The sequence below is a fragment of the Condylura cristata genome, unplaced genomic scaffold (assembly GCF_000260355.1).
Source record: "Condylura cristata isolate star-nosed mole 26May11 unplaced genomic scaffold, ConCri1.0 scaffold00021, whole genome shotgun sequence".
Classification (NCBI taxonomy): domain Eukaryota; kingdom Metazoa; phylum Chordata; class Mammalia; order Eulipotyphla; family Talpidae; genus Condylura; species Condylura cristata.
Genome location: NW_004567122.1, coordinates 37586585 through 37601298, shown reverse-complemented (window position 1 = coordinate 37601298; position 14714 = coordinate 37586585). Strand labels below are relative to the sequence as shown.

The following is a 14714-nucleotide window of genomic DNA, read 5'->3' as shown; positions in this document are numbered from 1 at the left end:
AAGGAAAGAAATAAGACACAGTGCGTTGGTTCTAGGATTTGGGGGCTGGGAGGAAAAGGCACATTACAGAGTCCCCTGGAGAAAATCCAGGCCATTCTCCATCTTCATATACATTTTCTCAAACTTCATTGATGTTTATCTCACTCTCCGGTTCACAAGAAACCAGAAACCTTGTGTTACTGAACACGTTCTCATTTTCCCTTTCGAGATAGATTTGGTTCCAAGTATATGAGAACCGAGTGTATCAGTTCCAGTGTATTCCAGTTCTCTCCCTTATGCCAACCAGAACATTCCATTTTGCTTAGGTCCCTTTTAATGGCACTTAATAAATATACATTCTGGGAGCTGACAGAACAGGCTGTCCTATTTCAGACCACCTTGAATGCAGCTCCGAGGAGGCACAGCTTCGCTTACAGCACATGGCTACTTCTGACCCCGGGGCCATCTTGTCCAGCACTGCAAGTCTAGGGCAGAGGTAACAACCCTGCCTACTGTCAGGGTACCTGGGAAGCCTTCCAAGTTCTGAGGCCCAGGCCACAGCCTGACCAAATGCATCAGAACCTCTCAGTGGGATCCTGGCCTCAGCTGCAAGCTGCCCAGGGGAAAAGCCCAGAGGCAAAGCTTCAGCATACAGCATGCCCTCAGCATGTTTATTTTCTGCTGCCTTGGGCTTCCAGTTTGTATCCGAAAATCTGAGCAGGGAAAAGAAAGGGAAATTAGTCGAGAGCATCTTATGAAGTGAATTTGGGCTGGGAAGGAGAGGTGGGCAGAGTTCCTCTGGCACTGGGCAGTGTCCACACTGCTCTCAGGAGGTAAATTTACAGGCTGTCTTGACGCACACTTGCATTTCTTAAAAGTCAGAGTGCCAGTTATAATAGTGGAGATGTTCTTAAAAATAAATCTAAACTGCCACCTGTTTTCATATACACTCTAGCTTGGACTGGTTCCAAGATTGGTAATTGCCACTAAAGGTTACACTGGATTTTAATTTGCATGAAAGGCCTTACAATTTACCCCTCAGCCCAAAGTGGAAACCCAAAGGTGACGGGCCAACCATGTTGTACCCAGATCTGTCTCCATCAGTTGTTCTTCTTTGAACATGAACTTTTTGAGAGATTTCATTTCCTGCTTCTAGAAAAAGATGACAAGGTTTGATCTCACTGAACTCAAGAGATGGGCTACCTGAATGTGGAATCAGAAGTCTCCTGAGGCAGAGGCTGGGTGCATGGAAAGGGCCACCACATTGATTATAGCGTGCTGGGGGCTGGGTGGGCCGTGGTGGCATGCTGCTGCCATTTGCTTGCCGGGACCAGCAGGTGACTTGGGGTTGAGACCATGCCCAGCACATCCTGTCACCAGGGGCAATTTGTAGCTTGACTGAACTTCGCGATGTGGCAGCCTCCGCATCATCGGCGTCATGTCATTCTTGCCGCATCCCTGTGATTGGGGCTTTATGGACGGGAATCCAAGGTTAGGGTCTCATCTGATGTCCCACAGCCTATTGATGTCATGTCTACTGTGGCCTAAAGGCCCTAGGTGGCCTCCCGAAACCTGGGGTTGGGGGAGGAGGTACAGGGAGGGTTCTCCTGGCTCTCCATCCAGAAACAAGAAGCCCAGCCATTACTTAAGCTCCTCCACCCACCAGGATTTTAATGACCCGCTTCAGTGGCTCCTCTGTGATTTGTGTGTCTTTTGTCCCCTAGTGGGGCAAACCCAGCAACGGTATACAATCACTGTCAACAGCTCCACACACTCCAGCTAACACCCTCAAAATCCCCTTTCCTGAAACAGCCTCTGGATATGCCCACACACATTCTAGAACTGTGACAGCCTCACACCCACTCCCAGACCCAGCTAAGAGTCTCCTGGGAACCTCACCACTGCCCAGACAAGCCCTCACTCCCCCACTGGAGTGCATTCCCAGAGGCTCACTGCCTGAGATAACCCAGCTCCCAGCAGGGAGGGAGAAATAAAAAATGACTGGTCAACCACGGTGTCTCTCGGTACCATAGGTAGGAAGTGAATTGCCCCACAGAGGCAGTTGAAGACAGACGTCTCCAGTATCCTGCCCCCGCAACCATACAACACACAGGGAACAATCACTGGGGTGACGCACTCCCAGGGAAGCCCCGGGTGGGGGCTGCAGCGAGTCCTGGCCAGTAGCTACACCTGCTGCAGGCTGCCACGCCCCCAGGCTAGAAGACCCTCCCTCTGCAGACACAGAGCGGTCTCCAGAAGCCTCTCGTGACCACCCACGCCAGGCCTGCCGCAGGGCCCACCCACCTCCCTGGCTGCCTTCTGGCGGCTCTTCACCCAACCTGACCTGATCTCCCCTTGCAGCCCTGCCAGGTCACAGTCTCTCAGCCCTCCCACTCCTTGGCAACACAGGCTCCCAGGGAGACACCCTAAGAAGGCAGGCTCCAGCCCCAGGGAGCCTGACTCGGGGCCCTGGCCAAGAAGCCGGAAGGCACGTATCCCCTCTGTCCGTTCACTTCCACAAGGCTCCATTCGGGGTTCCCCTTCTTGTCCTGGGCCTCCAGGACCAGCACCGGCTGGCCTGCCCGTAGACTCACTTCGTGGCTGCTTCTGGCCAAAAAGGGATAAGCCGCCACCACCTGAAACACACGGGAGTGACACAGAAAGGGTCAGGGGGCACAGACAGAGCCAACCCAGAGAAGCCGCTCACCTGCCTGCGCCCCACTGCAGAGCAGTCAGCGCCTCCCAAGTCCATCGCTTGTGGGCCTCAACTACTTCCACAGTCCTCACACTCACAAAAGTGGCAGGCTGTTCTAGCACTTTGCTGGGTTTATGTCTATCATTCCGCTTGCCCCGTTTTTTGGATAAGGCAATTAAAATCCAGAGAAATCCAGGAAGTGACTGAAAATTACCCGGCTGTGAAGCTGGGCCTGTCTAACCAGAACAGGTGTTCCCAGCCCAGTCCGCGTTCTCTCCAGGGACAGGACTCAGTGCCTTCCCCATCTACATTATCTCCAGTTTCTCAACCTGGAGACAGGGGTGAGCAACTTAGTTTCTTTTTAGGGCAAGGCATTGCACTACAGAAAATATTGGAGGGGAGGTGACACAATCTATGCAATCTCTATCGACTGACATATTCCGGATAGAGACGGAAGTGCTCTGAAAAATTAGAATTTCCATGCTAACTTTTTTGTAATATCAAAATATTCTAAGCAACCATCAGCTTACACCAGATTGCCTTAGCCTCTTAAGGCGCTGCCTGGCTCAGGAGAGCAAGCACTGCCCAAGACAGGAAATTCCTCTAGAAAGCAAAAAATATTACAACTGGCTGATTAATAAAAACAATTATAACACAATCAATATTGTAAGACAAGTTAGTACTAGAACATGCTAAAAAATAATTAAAGTTCTTTTACTGCCCGGAACAGAAGCCAAATCTTAACACTCTACTCTCTTACTTAAGCTTTTATTGCTCAGTCTTTAAATGAGGAATCTTATCTCCCTTAGTGATTTATCTACCAGAAAACTCCAGCATAGTCTTCGACCTTACTTTACCCTCTTTCACAACTTCACCGTGGCCCGCGACCTCACCTTATCCCCCTTCACATCTCCAGCCCAGCCTCCACCCTAGTCCTTAACTTTACTTTAACCTCTAAGAGGTCTCAATGAGAATGAAGATTATTAAATAGCATTTAAGGTTTAAAGAGACTTTATTTTAGCCAATCAACACTGTAGTAAATATAACAATGTTAGCCTTAAATTTTATGAATTTATGTACCTATCTTAACTTTAATAGATTGATTTTAAGAATAATGAATGTTATATCTCAGCTAAAGGGCAATACGACCCTAAATTGTTCTTAGAAAAAAAGATGATTGTAATCTCTCAGCCCAGTTCTTGTGCTGATGTCATCCCACTGCTTGCTCCTAATGTATAAAATAAACGTTTGCTGAAGGCAGAACAAGAAGACTTGCACCCAACTCCGATTCCTGTGTCTTCCTCGCTCCCCTTTCTCTTTTTTCTCCTTTCCCCCTTTTTTAGGTATCTCCACTCGCCGAAGCTGCTCCCACCCTGAGACCCTGCCTGTTCTGCCCCCCGATAATGATCAGGGAACAAAGGGTCTCCAACAGGGAGGGTTTTTATTAGGCTGATATTATTCACCTCCCTGGGCCTCAATTTTCTTATCTGCAAAATGGAAGTAATGACAACATCTCCGGGTGAATAAAGGAAGGACTGCTATACAGTAAGGGCTCCATATATTCTGGCTGCCTTAGTAATTTGGGGCTGTTATTACTGCAATAAGGAATAATCAGGAGTGGGGGGCGGGTGAGGTCTCTCCAGGAGTCCCCCTGAGCAGCCCCACAAAGAAGCATCAGCTCAAGTGTCCAGACAGATGGACAGCTGAGAGCTCCCCATGTGAGCCCCTGAGGCCCTGATGGGTTCCTAGAAACACTGTCCATGATGGCTGCAAGTGTAGCAGCAGTAACTGCATCGCCTTCCCCAGAGGAGCTGGGGGGGGGGGCAGCAGTTGGTCCATCAGGGGGTCCTTTGCTGAGGGGTGGGATGTCCAAAGGTGGCAGCCTGGTGCACTCCCTTCTGGCTAATGCCCCTGGGACTGGGCTGTGAGCCTTCCAGGTGTGTGCATGGTGGCGGGGGGTTGGTGGGACGCCCCAAGTCATACTCACAGCACACACAGGCATCTCTGTGGCCCTCCACCACCCATTCAAGCCCTGCTGCTGTTCTGGCCAGAGGCTTCCTTGCTCTCTCCTGAAAACCTGTCCTAGCCCTGTCTGGGGGCTGACACACACCGACCACCTGTGTTGCTCCCCCGTTACGCTGATGTCGGTGTGAGGGCAGCCTCTATGTACTGAGGCTCACAGTCAGCAAGGTCTGGCTTTACACTAGCTCCTCCAATCTTCACAATCATCACTGAGTCGCTCCCCAGCCCTAGGACTCAGACCCTGCAAAGCCAACCCCTTCCTTGCCCTCCCACTTTGAAATACCTCACAAGTGAGCCCACTCCCCTCACTCACCACCTTTCTGTTTGAGATACAGATGATACCCCTTCACAATCGCCCTCTCAAATTACAATTCAGACATTTTTTAAAGTGTTCATAAAGTTGTGCACCAGCTACCGCTACCTATTTCCAGAGCATCTTTATCACCCCTGAAAGAAGCTCAAGCCAGTTAGCAGCTACCCCCATTTCCTCCCCTCCAGTGCCTGGTAACTATACATTTGTCTATTTTGGCATCTCACACAAAGAGAACCACAGGAAATGTGGCCTTTGAGTCTCACTACACATGAGCATATAGTAGCGCCTGGTTCTTTTTCATGGCTGAATAGTACTCACACTGGCTAGATCACATCTGTGTACATGTTCAGCAGCTGGTGGACACTTGAGCTGTTTCCACTTCAGGGTCCTATGAGCAGTGTCATGTCTATGCATGTACATGTTAAGCACTGTCAAACATCGGGGGGAGTTGTCATGTACATGTTGAGAACAGCTGTTACCCTCATCAAGGTCTGCTGATCTGGCCCCACTCACCTCTCCAGCTCCCCTCCCACGATGCTCCTCCGTCTTCCCTAGCCACACTGGCTTCATCAGTAGCCTCATAAGCCTTTGCGTTCCCTGTCATTGGCCCTGGCCTTCACATGAGCTTTCTGGGAGCTTTTGCTGTTGCATGCCAACACACTTCTTTACCCAATAAATTCCTACTCACCCTGCATAGCTGAGAAAAAGTATCATTCTTCTAGAAAACAATGCCTGAACTTCTTCACACCTAAGGTTCTAGCAATTATCACTGCTTTAATTTTATTCATGTGATTATTTTATTGTTGTCTCCCATGATGATAAACATGAGGACTGACTTTTGCTCATTCTCTCTCTCATCTAGTGCAGTGTCTGGCAAATATGAGATGAATGAATGAGTGAATGAATGAATCCCACTTGCCCTGCTGATGGGGACTATTTTTTGGTCACTGTGGCAGGGTGGGAAACTTGTTTCTCTGGGTCCCAACCCTGCCACAAACCTGATGTGAGCCCCTCACCGAGGCCCCAGCATCACTATGTGGTTGCTCCAGACAGGAGGAAAATTAACACCCTGGTGCATGGGGAAGCAACCCCTCCACCCTTCCCAGCTCACCTGGGTCACGGCTGGGACAGAGGAGACGGGGGCGGGAGCAGGCTCTGGCATCAAACATTGGGGGGAGTTGTCATGAGACCCCACCCGCCCGCTGGGCTGCTCTTCCCAGGTGACAACATGGTACGGTTCCAGCTTCCTAGCAGGCACGTACCCTCGATGTCCTGCAAGGCAAGCAGAACATTATGTGACTCTGCGTGACCTTCCCCACCGCCTTTTTAAAGATTTATTTATTTATGCTTCCAGAACTGGGGTACAGGCCAGAGGTGTGGTGGGTGAGAGGATTCACCAGAGACAGAGTGGGGAGCAGAACAGGTGGATGTACTGAGATACACTGCTGAGGGGAGCAGCGGGTGGGTCAGGAGAGGTCTGCCACGCCATGTGGGTCAGCTCCCTGGCTGGGGATTGAACTCATGCTGCAGAGGCATCTGAGAGCTTCAGTGTAAAGCTTTAACCCATTGCAGAACCCAGGAGAGCCCCCACCCCTTCTGATGGTGGAGGAAGTACACAGGTGTGAATGTCCCAGCACAGCTTCTCAGCATGAAAAAGGGCCTGAAAAGGTCATCTCAGAACCTCACGAGCCACCCCCTCGCTCACCGTTTCTAGTCTCAGCTTGCATGCTCTCCATGACAGGAGGCTCACTCCCTACTGCTCCATTTGGATCTGGCAGAGTTAAGAACAGCTTCCTTGGGGCTGCATGCAAACTTCTTTCCTGGTGCTGGCACACAGCCCTCCCTGCTCCAGTGGCGGCCCAGAGCCACGTTGCTTCTCCCACATGGCTCTTCTCTAGCCCACCGTACCCGGTTCCTCCCTAAGCAGTGATGACTGCCAGTGCTCTTCCGGCGACTCGCTTTATGAACGGCCTCACTCCTGAGAGTTTGCCAGGCACAGCACTGAGACTTGATTTTCTAGGCTTCATATCAGCTCGGGGGGGTCACTGTCTTTGTGTCCATTTGAGGGCCGAGCCAGCCGAGCTCAGAGAGGCTGTGTGGCTTCTCCGTGGTGATGGGGTTAGTAAGGTGGCAAAGTTGGGGTTCTGACCCAGTCCTTTGGCTCCAGGGGTCTAGCTTTAATCCCCAAACTCCAACATGAAGTCATAAAGCTGACATTTTGCAATTATCTGTGTGACTTGTGCCATTTTCTTAATTTGTTAATCAACTCACTTTTAAAAAATTAGTCTTGGCTGGCCCTCCCTGGTGGCGCAGCGGGTTAAAAGCACAGGACAAAGAAGCTTAAGCCACTTCCGCATGAGTTCAATCCCCGCTTGCCCTGGAGGAGATCCACATGGCGTGGCAGACCTCTCCTGACCCGCCTGCTGCTCCCCTCAGCAGTGTACTTCATTGACCTGCCTGTTCTGCACCCCTCTCTGTCTCTGGTGGATCCTCTCGCCCTCCGCATCTCTGGCCTGTACCCCAGTTCTGTATGAATAAATAAATAAATCTTTAAAAAAAAATTAGTCTTGAGCCCTCCCTGGTGATATGACAGGTTAAAGAGCAGCACTGAGAGGCTGTCTGCAGCAACTGAGGCACAAGTTCAATCCCCGGCCAGGGAGGGGACCCACATGGCACAGCAGACCTCTCCTGTCTCTCTTGCTGCTCCCCTCAGCAGTGCATTTCAGTATAACTGCCTGTTCTGCTCCCCACTCTGTCTCTGATGAATCCTCTCACCCCCACCCACAGTTCCACAAGAACTGGCCTGTACCCTAGTTCTTGTATGCATAAATAATATAAATCTTTAAAATAAATAAAATTAAAAACTAGTTTTTGCAGTATGTAGTAATATGAATAAAATCAAGGGCTATGTACTAGTTATGTGTTTCTTCTAACACATCAGGATACTAAAATGACAATTTACTAAACCATCAGGGGAGAGGATCTGGCCCTAGATCGCTTCCCAATAGCCCCGTGTTACCTCAGTTTGTGGGTCACATGCCCCTCTTTGTAATATAATTTACAGGGTTACCTTCTCCAGGATCTGTGAGGCCATTTGCCTCCTGCCTCATTATAATGACGCACCCAGAACTCAGAAGCTCCCCCAAAGGGTATGACCAGCACGGGGGTGGGGGGAGGAGGATGAATCACTTCCCTCACTGTAAATGAGAGGTCTATCCACAAGGCCGAGATTCAAGCATCTCCAGCTTCCAGGGTGAAGCTGAAATTTTCTCCCTCTCTCTCTGCTGACCCCAATGGTCTGTGAGGGTTAGGAGGCAGGGTCCTGGTCTCTCCTGCATAGACCTGGCCACAGTAGGCACTTGATATGAATGTTACAGTAAAAGCCTGAACTACCCTTTGGCGTGAATGCACCACGCAAGGCCTGCGTCTTCACCTGTGTTCACGCCCACCCTGCTTTGGCGCCATCAAACCAGCCCACACCAGTGCCCAGGACTGCCCATGGGCTTCTGGGGGCTGTCTCCACAGGGAGGAGGGGTAAGGCCCTCAGAGTGCACATACTCCCTGTGTCCACCAGCCAGCGGCTGCTGTTGCCTTTGGTGTCCTTGTTTTGAAGAAGGGCCACGATTTGTCCCCGCAGCAGTGACAGGTCCATGGTCCCAGTGCTGCTGATGTTGCTTGTCACCTGGTACAGCTTCTCGGGGCCATACCTGCTCAGGAGAGCCTGAACCTGGCGCTCAGCTCCAGGCAGGAGAGGCTAGGGGAGCAGAGACACAGAGGTTGGAGTTCGCAAGAGAGCCAGCCCCACCTTGATTGCGGCTGCACGAATCCCTCCCAAAAGACAGCTGTACCCGATGAAAGACACATTTCTAAGAGCCCAAAGTCACCTCAGAAGAAAACTCTAGGTGAGCTTCTGAAACTCCTCCCAGGTCTGAGCTATTGAGATGCTCTAAAATTCTAATTCAGCTTCTGAAACACTGCAGTTACAGATCCCTGCAGCCAGGCCCTAAATTCTGCTCATAATGTCAAGCTAAGCTACCCCACAGGAAAGTGCCTGGCATAGGCCGCTCATGCTCTAGCACGAGCCTCACATGGACACCGACCTCCCTGCCGGCGCCATCAGCTGCCTACAGGGGCCGGCACGCGCGGGCCATGCTCCCACCAGGCATCCTCAGCCCACAGGTACTGACTGAGCGCCCACTAATCACAAGGCTCAGCCAGACTCGTCTGTGGAGTGGCAGGAGCACAGGAGACAGTTTTGCCCTGGTGTCATTTAGCCAGAGAGAATGACCTGGCGGCACTTTCAGCTCTCCAAAACCTTCCGGGTGCTGCCTTTGTTTTTCCACTCACTCTTCCAGCAAAAATATCAACAAAGAAGGAACCCAGAGGTGAATGTCTCCTCTTTATAAAACCAAGAAGAAACTGAGAATGCTAAATATCGATTCACTCTATATTCTTTCTGCCTACTTACCTACCCACCTACCTTTCTAGCTATGCAACTATCTGTCTTCAGCATATTCTACAGGGTCCTTTCTGGGTGGGAAGGTGCTGGGAGCAGGGAAGTGCCACAGGAGCCCTCCAGGGACATTTGTGCAGGGGCCCTGCTGACCCCCCCACCCTAATGGGTTCACTGGATCAGAATCAAGAGCCAGAAGAGTCTGATATTTCCCAGGCCCTTAAACAGACATGTAGAGACAAGGTAGACGAGGAAGGGTGATGCCAACACGCGTCAGAGCCAGAGATGTGGCCCCCTCTTCTGTCTCCCCACGGCCAGCAGGCCCCACCCTGTGAGAAGAGTTCAGGGGAGAGGCGGGCCTGTGAGCCATCACTAAGCCTGCTCCTGTTCTGAGCCCTCACTTCTGTACCTGGGTCCCTCAGCCAAACAGGGCAGGAATTCACAGGGAAGATGTGTGGGGGTGTGGAGAGGAAGGATCCCTTCCTCCCTGTTAGCAGCACACCCTGGGGGTGTGATGTTTCCCTCCAGTTCTTCTTTTTGTTTTTCTTTGTCTTCTCATTTTTCTATAATCAGTATGGGTTGCTTTTCTTTTTTTTTAAGATTTATTTATTTATCCATACAGAACTGGGGTACAGGCCAGAGGTACAGGGGCAGTGAAGTCATTCACCAGAGACAGAGTGGGGAGCAGAACAGGCAGATCGAGGAAGTACATTGGTGAGGGGAGCAGCAGGCGGGTCAGGAGAGGTCTGCCACGCCATGTGGATCTACTCCTGAGTACGCGGGGATCGAACTCATGCGGAAGTAGCTTTAGCTTCTCAGTGCTGTGCTTTAACCCGCTGCGCCACCAGGGAGGGCCGGGTTGCTTTTCTAATAAGAAAGATGTTGCCTGATTTTAAGTAGAAAACCAGCCACTGGGGTGGCTGCTTTGTTCTTCATTTTCTGCACCCCAAGTGGCAGGGCCCACACCCCAGCCCCGGGGTATGTCTGCTGAGCAGTCTCAGCACTGGGCAGGTGGTGGGGACAGTCCCCTTGGGGCAGACATATATCTCTGCTGGTCCTTGCTACTCGGCCAGGTGGGAAGGTCACCTTGTCTGCAGCCTGCAGCTTTCATTCCTCTGTTGGGTGCTGGGCCCTTTCCCTCCTGAAGGATCTGGGGCTCCTGACCCCCATGTCACATGTTTCAGGTGAAAAAACAGTTTCCAGTCTCATCAAACCCAGGTTCCATCCTCTCTAGGGGTCCCTTCTCCCTAGACCCTCCTCTGAGAACACATCCTGCCTGGGGAGACTCTCCATGTGGGCTGCAGGATACCCCCTCCTTACAGTGTAGAGAAAAATACTGCACAAACACACGCTCACACTGCCTTTGGCCAAAGCATGGTAAACCATAATGCAGCTAGAGTACTGTCTTTTGCATTTTAAAATTCCATTGCAAAACAAAATTTTAGATGCCTTTTCATTCATCTTGAATACTGGGGCTTGATGCAGCCTGCTGCCAAGATTGTGCTTTAACAAGAAGAGATGCTGGTGAAAAACTTGAAGTTCCAGGTTTCTGATATTAATGCCAATTTCCCAATATGACATGAATTTCACTGTCTATGGGAATGTTAGGGTTTCTTACTCTGGACCCAAAACTTCTGTTCTGCTTTTATATGTACAGACCATAAAGAGCAGGCAAGTATGTGGGTGTGTCCCCTACCTGACCGCACCCCAGCTCAGAAAGGGAAGGGGGAGGGAGAGGGAAAGTATCCCAGGGGTAACAGGAAAACAAGGGCAAACAAGGGCGAGCTCATCCCACTGACAGAGAGTCCCCACCCTGGACAGTCTCCAGAGGAAGGAGGGACGGCACTTACTTGTAGGGTGGGAGGCGGCAGCACTTTCTCGAAGTTCTCTTGAAAGGAACGAAGCTGGTTACTGGTCTGGCCTAGTGTTTCCTCCAGCAGTTTCCTAAAGGCTGGCTCAGGGACTTGGTGGTGGGGCAGCTAGATGGGGACAGACAGGGCATCAGAGCCCTTTTCAGGTGACAGTCGATGGAGTGACCCGGGCAGCCCACACTCTAGGCCCTGATGCATGACCACAGGCCTGTGTGTCTCAGTCAGCTGTGGTTTCTGCTGCTACTGTGCCTGTGCCTGCTTTCCTTAACGAGAGTGTCTCTTGATGGGTCCAGTAGCATGGCCCAGCTTGGGGCTCAGGCTAAGCTCAGGACCACGGTCACAGAGCCCCTCCCTTCTATCTGCAGTCATGGTCCCAGCACAACGGGCCAAGCAGAGTCACCCAGAATCCTCCCAGCAGACATGAAAGCTGAGAATTGAAAGGCCGCCCTTCCTTGGAGCTGAGATGCAGAGTTATCTGCTTGCAGCTGCTGGGAGCCCCCAATCCCAGGTGCAGAAAAGCCTGCCAGAGAGGGAAACAGCTCAGAGGTGGCAGGGAAGTCAGAGCCCTGGCAGCATTATTATTATTTTTTTAAAGAGTTATTTACTTATGCATACAGAACTGAGGTACAAGCCAGAGGTACGGGGCGGTGAGAGGATTCACCAGAGACAGAGTGGGAAGCAGAACAGGCAGATTGACGAAGTACACTGTTGAGGGAAGCAGTGGGCGACAGGAGAGGTTTGCTGCGCCATGGGGGTCACCTCCAGGGCCAGGGACCAAACTGGCACTGAAGCAGCTGTGGCTAGATTGCAGTGCTGCATCCTAACCCGTTGTGCCACCAGGGAGGGCCCTGGCAGCATTATTTTTGCTGAGTCTGGGGAGTGGGCCCTGTCCTGAGAACTTGGCCCTGTAAGGCACCACCCACGTTCTCACCAGACAACCCCAGAACTAACAGAGACACGTCTTCTCTGCTTATCACCAAAGGCACGCTCTTGGTCTGACTTAGAGCCGCCCTCCCTCCCCCACTCTACAGGCGGTGCAGGTGACTGGACCGTGGGCACAGACAAGATATGCCGACGGTCACCTAACATTCCATGCTAAAGCACCAACAAAGAAATGCCCTTGCTTTCTTCTTTTATCAGCTTGACCTCCCTACTGCTAGCATCTTGTAACACTCCCCAGTCCTGCACATCCCAGCCTCCATAATGGGGGGCCTGGAGCTGCAGAAAAAACAAAAGGGTTGGAGAAGGAAGAGGTCATCTAATCAGATTTACCCTTCTGCCCTCAGGAAAGAGAAAAGCTTGCAGATGGCTCAGGCCTAACTCAATTCAAAAAATGTCTGAGCTGTAAGTGCACTAAATGCTGTAAGGGCCGAAGAGAAGAAATGTCTGCAGCTCCAGCCTCCCTCAGTGAGGAGGGCCACCCATCACTTGGCAGCAGGCAGGCGTGCTGGTGCCGAGCACAAGCTGGAGTCCAGAGGCTGCAGGTGGACTCCCATCAGGGCAGGGGCACGGAGACCCGTCCATCTGCCATATTTGGGGAGATCCTACCACATGCCACAAGCTGTAAGACACAGAGGACAGGGGGAGAGACATTCACGTCTAGGGGGGAGTCTGTGCCAGGGGAAGGCGGCCACAGGCCTCCAGAGGGACCAGGTGCTGCCAAGGTGGTGGGCGTGGGGAGCAAAGTTCAAAGGAATGTTCATGGCACAGGGAAGAAGGGAAAGCTGAGCATGAGACAACACGGGGCAGGAGTACTGAGCGCTCCCAAGGCTGGCCCCAACGACCATTTAGCTCCTAAGCTGACATCAGAGAGAGCTCTCTGGCGTCTTTCCTCTAGCAGCCCCAGTCTTCAAAATTCCCAAATTGAAGTTTGCACTTGGAGATTCATCCTCACCTCTCTGCAACCTATTTATGCTTCCAGCAGACAGCGCCTTGTGCGGGCTGCCAGCACGGTGATGGGAGCCCAGCCCCTGGGACTCATCGGGAGGGTGCAAATCCTTGTCAGCTGGTGGCCCTGGGTGGGCCACTTACCCTCAGACCTCGGTCTCCTTTGGAAGCCAGGGATGATGACATTACCTCCTCTGGAGAGTTGTTGTGAGGATTAAAGGAGGTAGCACGAGGCAGGCGCTCCAAACAGGTAAACGGTTAAGTGCCATGCGGCAGGGTCACTGGAAGCAGCAGGAGCACCAGCAACGCCAGCTTGAGGTTGCACAGCAGGGACCTGCCTTGGTCACCGGATCCTGATGCACTGGCCCCAAGGGCTGCCATGCCCCAGGGTACAGGTGACCAAGAAATGAGGGGACCCAAACTGATCAGGGACCTTCCAGACTGAGCGAAGAGCCCACTGGGGCTGCAGCACCTGCATGCCTCCCAACTGGCCCTGAGAACAATTACGCACATGTCACCCCCCGGAAAGCATCTTGGCACCTGGAATTTGGGGCGTTCTGAGAAATAGCGCCAGCTTCGAAGACAGTCTGCCACTGCACTGACACGCAGGCATCCCTTCTATTTGAAGGGTTTTCTCCTTCTAGAGAATTTTACTATTTTCCCTGTAGGAGGCAGCTCTGCCTACTTTGGCTCTGTATTTTAGCTCCACGTTGGAGCTCTTGCCAAACTGCAATCTTCCAAAACCCCAACTAAAGCTTTCTACTCACTTGCAGTCTGAGCCCTGGCTCACTGGGGCATCATTTCTAAGCCAGCAACTTTGGGGTCCCAGGGCTCACAGACCCAGATCTTGCTTTCATGGTCTGACTCCATTCATGGAGGGAGAACAGGTAACAGAGAGGTCCAGAATGTCACCACAGCCTCCTCCTAAGTACCTGTAACCTGTAAGTGGCTCAACCTTACTCCCTCCCAGCCCTGGCAATAGCTGAATGAAGGGCGGTGAGGCCTTGCCTGGACCCCCACCCCCACAGAGGCACCCAGTCCAGAGGCCTTACCTGAGCCATGCTGCCCTCTGCCCTCTGCAGGGCTTGCTTTGCGAGGTCCCTCTGCAGGGCCACGAACGTGCGCAGGATTTGGCCCAGCCACTGCATGACCAGCTGGTTAAACTGCGGGAGCTCGGCCACCAGCAGGGAGTTCAATGCCTGGTATGTGTGCCGGGCCTGCTCCTCCTCGTAGGTCACGCTGCCTGCTTCCAACAGCTTCTCTTCCACCCGCTCATAGTCCAGCAGTTTGTCCAGACGCTTCTTGATCAGGTTCTGGGGGCCAGCCAGAGTTTTGGCCAAGTTGCACAGTGGCTGCCACACCAGGCTTTCCAGACGTTGCTTCTGTGGGAGTCAGAGGAGGTGGCAGAGGGAAGGTACTGGAAAAAGGACTTTGGAGGTAGGTAGATTGGGGCTCTCATCTGCCCCCACCAGCTAGCTGTGACCTCTCATGTGT

General features: G+C 52.1%; 1 protein-coding gene across 7 annotated transcripts in view; it reads right to left on the bottom strand.

Moving 5' to 3' along the window:
- Nucleotides 1-6: 6 nt before the first annotated feature.
- The window catches only part of ARHGEF37 (Rho guanine nucleotide exchange factor (GEF) 37), a 59591-nt gene continuing 44883 nt past the window's right edge, over nucleotides 7-14714 (bottom strand). For all 7 annotated transcript variants that reach the window (XM_012727993.1, XM_012727992.1, XM_004686875.2 and 4 more), the window contains 5 exons: nucleotides 14273-14602; nucleotides 11313-11441; nucleotides 8568-8763; nucleotides 6121-6281; nucleotides 7-2615 (listed from right to left, as the gene is read on the bottom strand). In XM_012727993.1, the coding sequence (XP_012583447.1) occupies nucleotides 2406-2615; nucleotides 6121-6281; nucleotides 8568-8763; nucleotides 11313-11441; nucleotides 14273-14602 (1026 nt within the window). In that variant the 3' untranslated portion in view covers nucleotides 7-2405. The remainder of the gene's footprint in view (nucleotides 2616-6120; nucleotides 6282-8567; nucleotides 8764-11312; nucleotides 11442-14272; nucleotides 14603-14714) is intronic.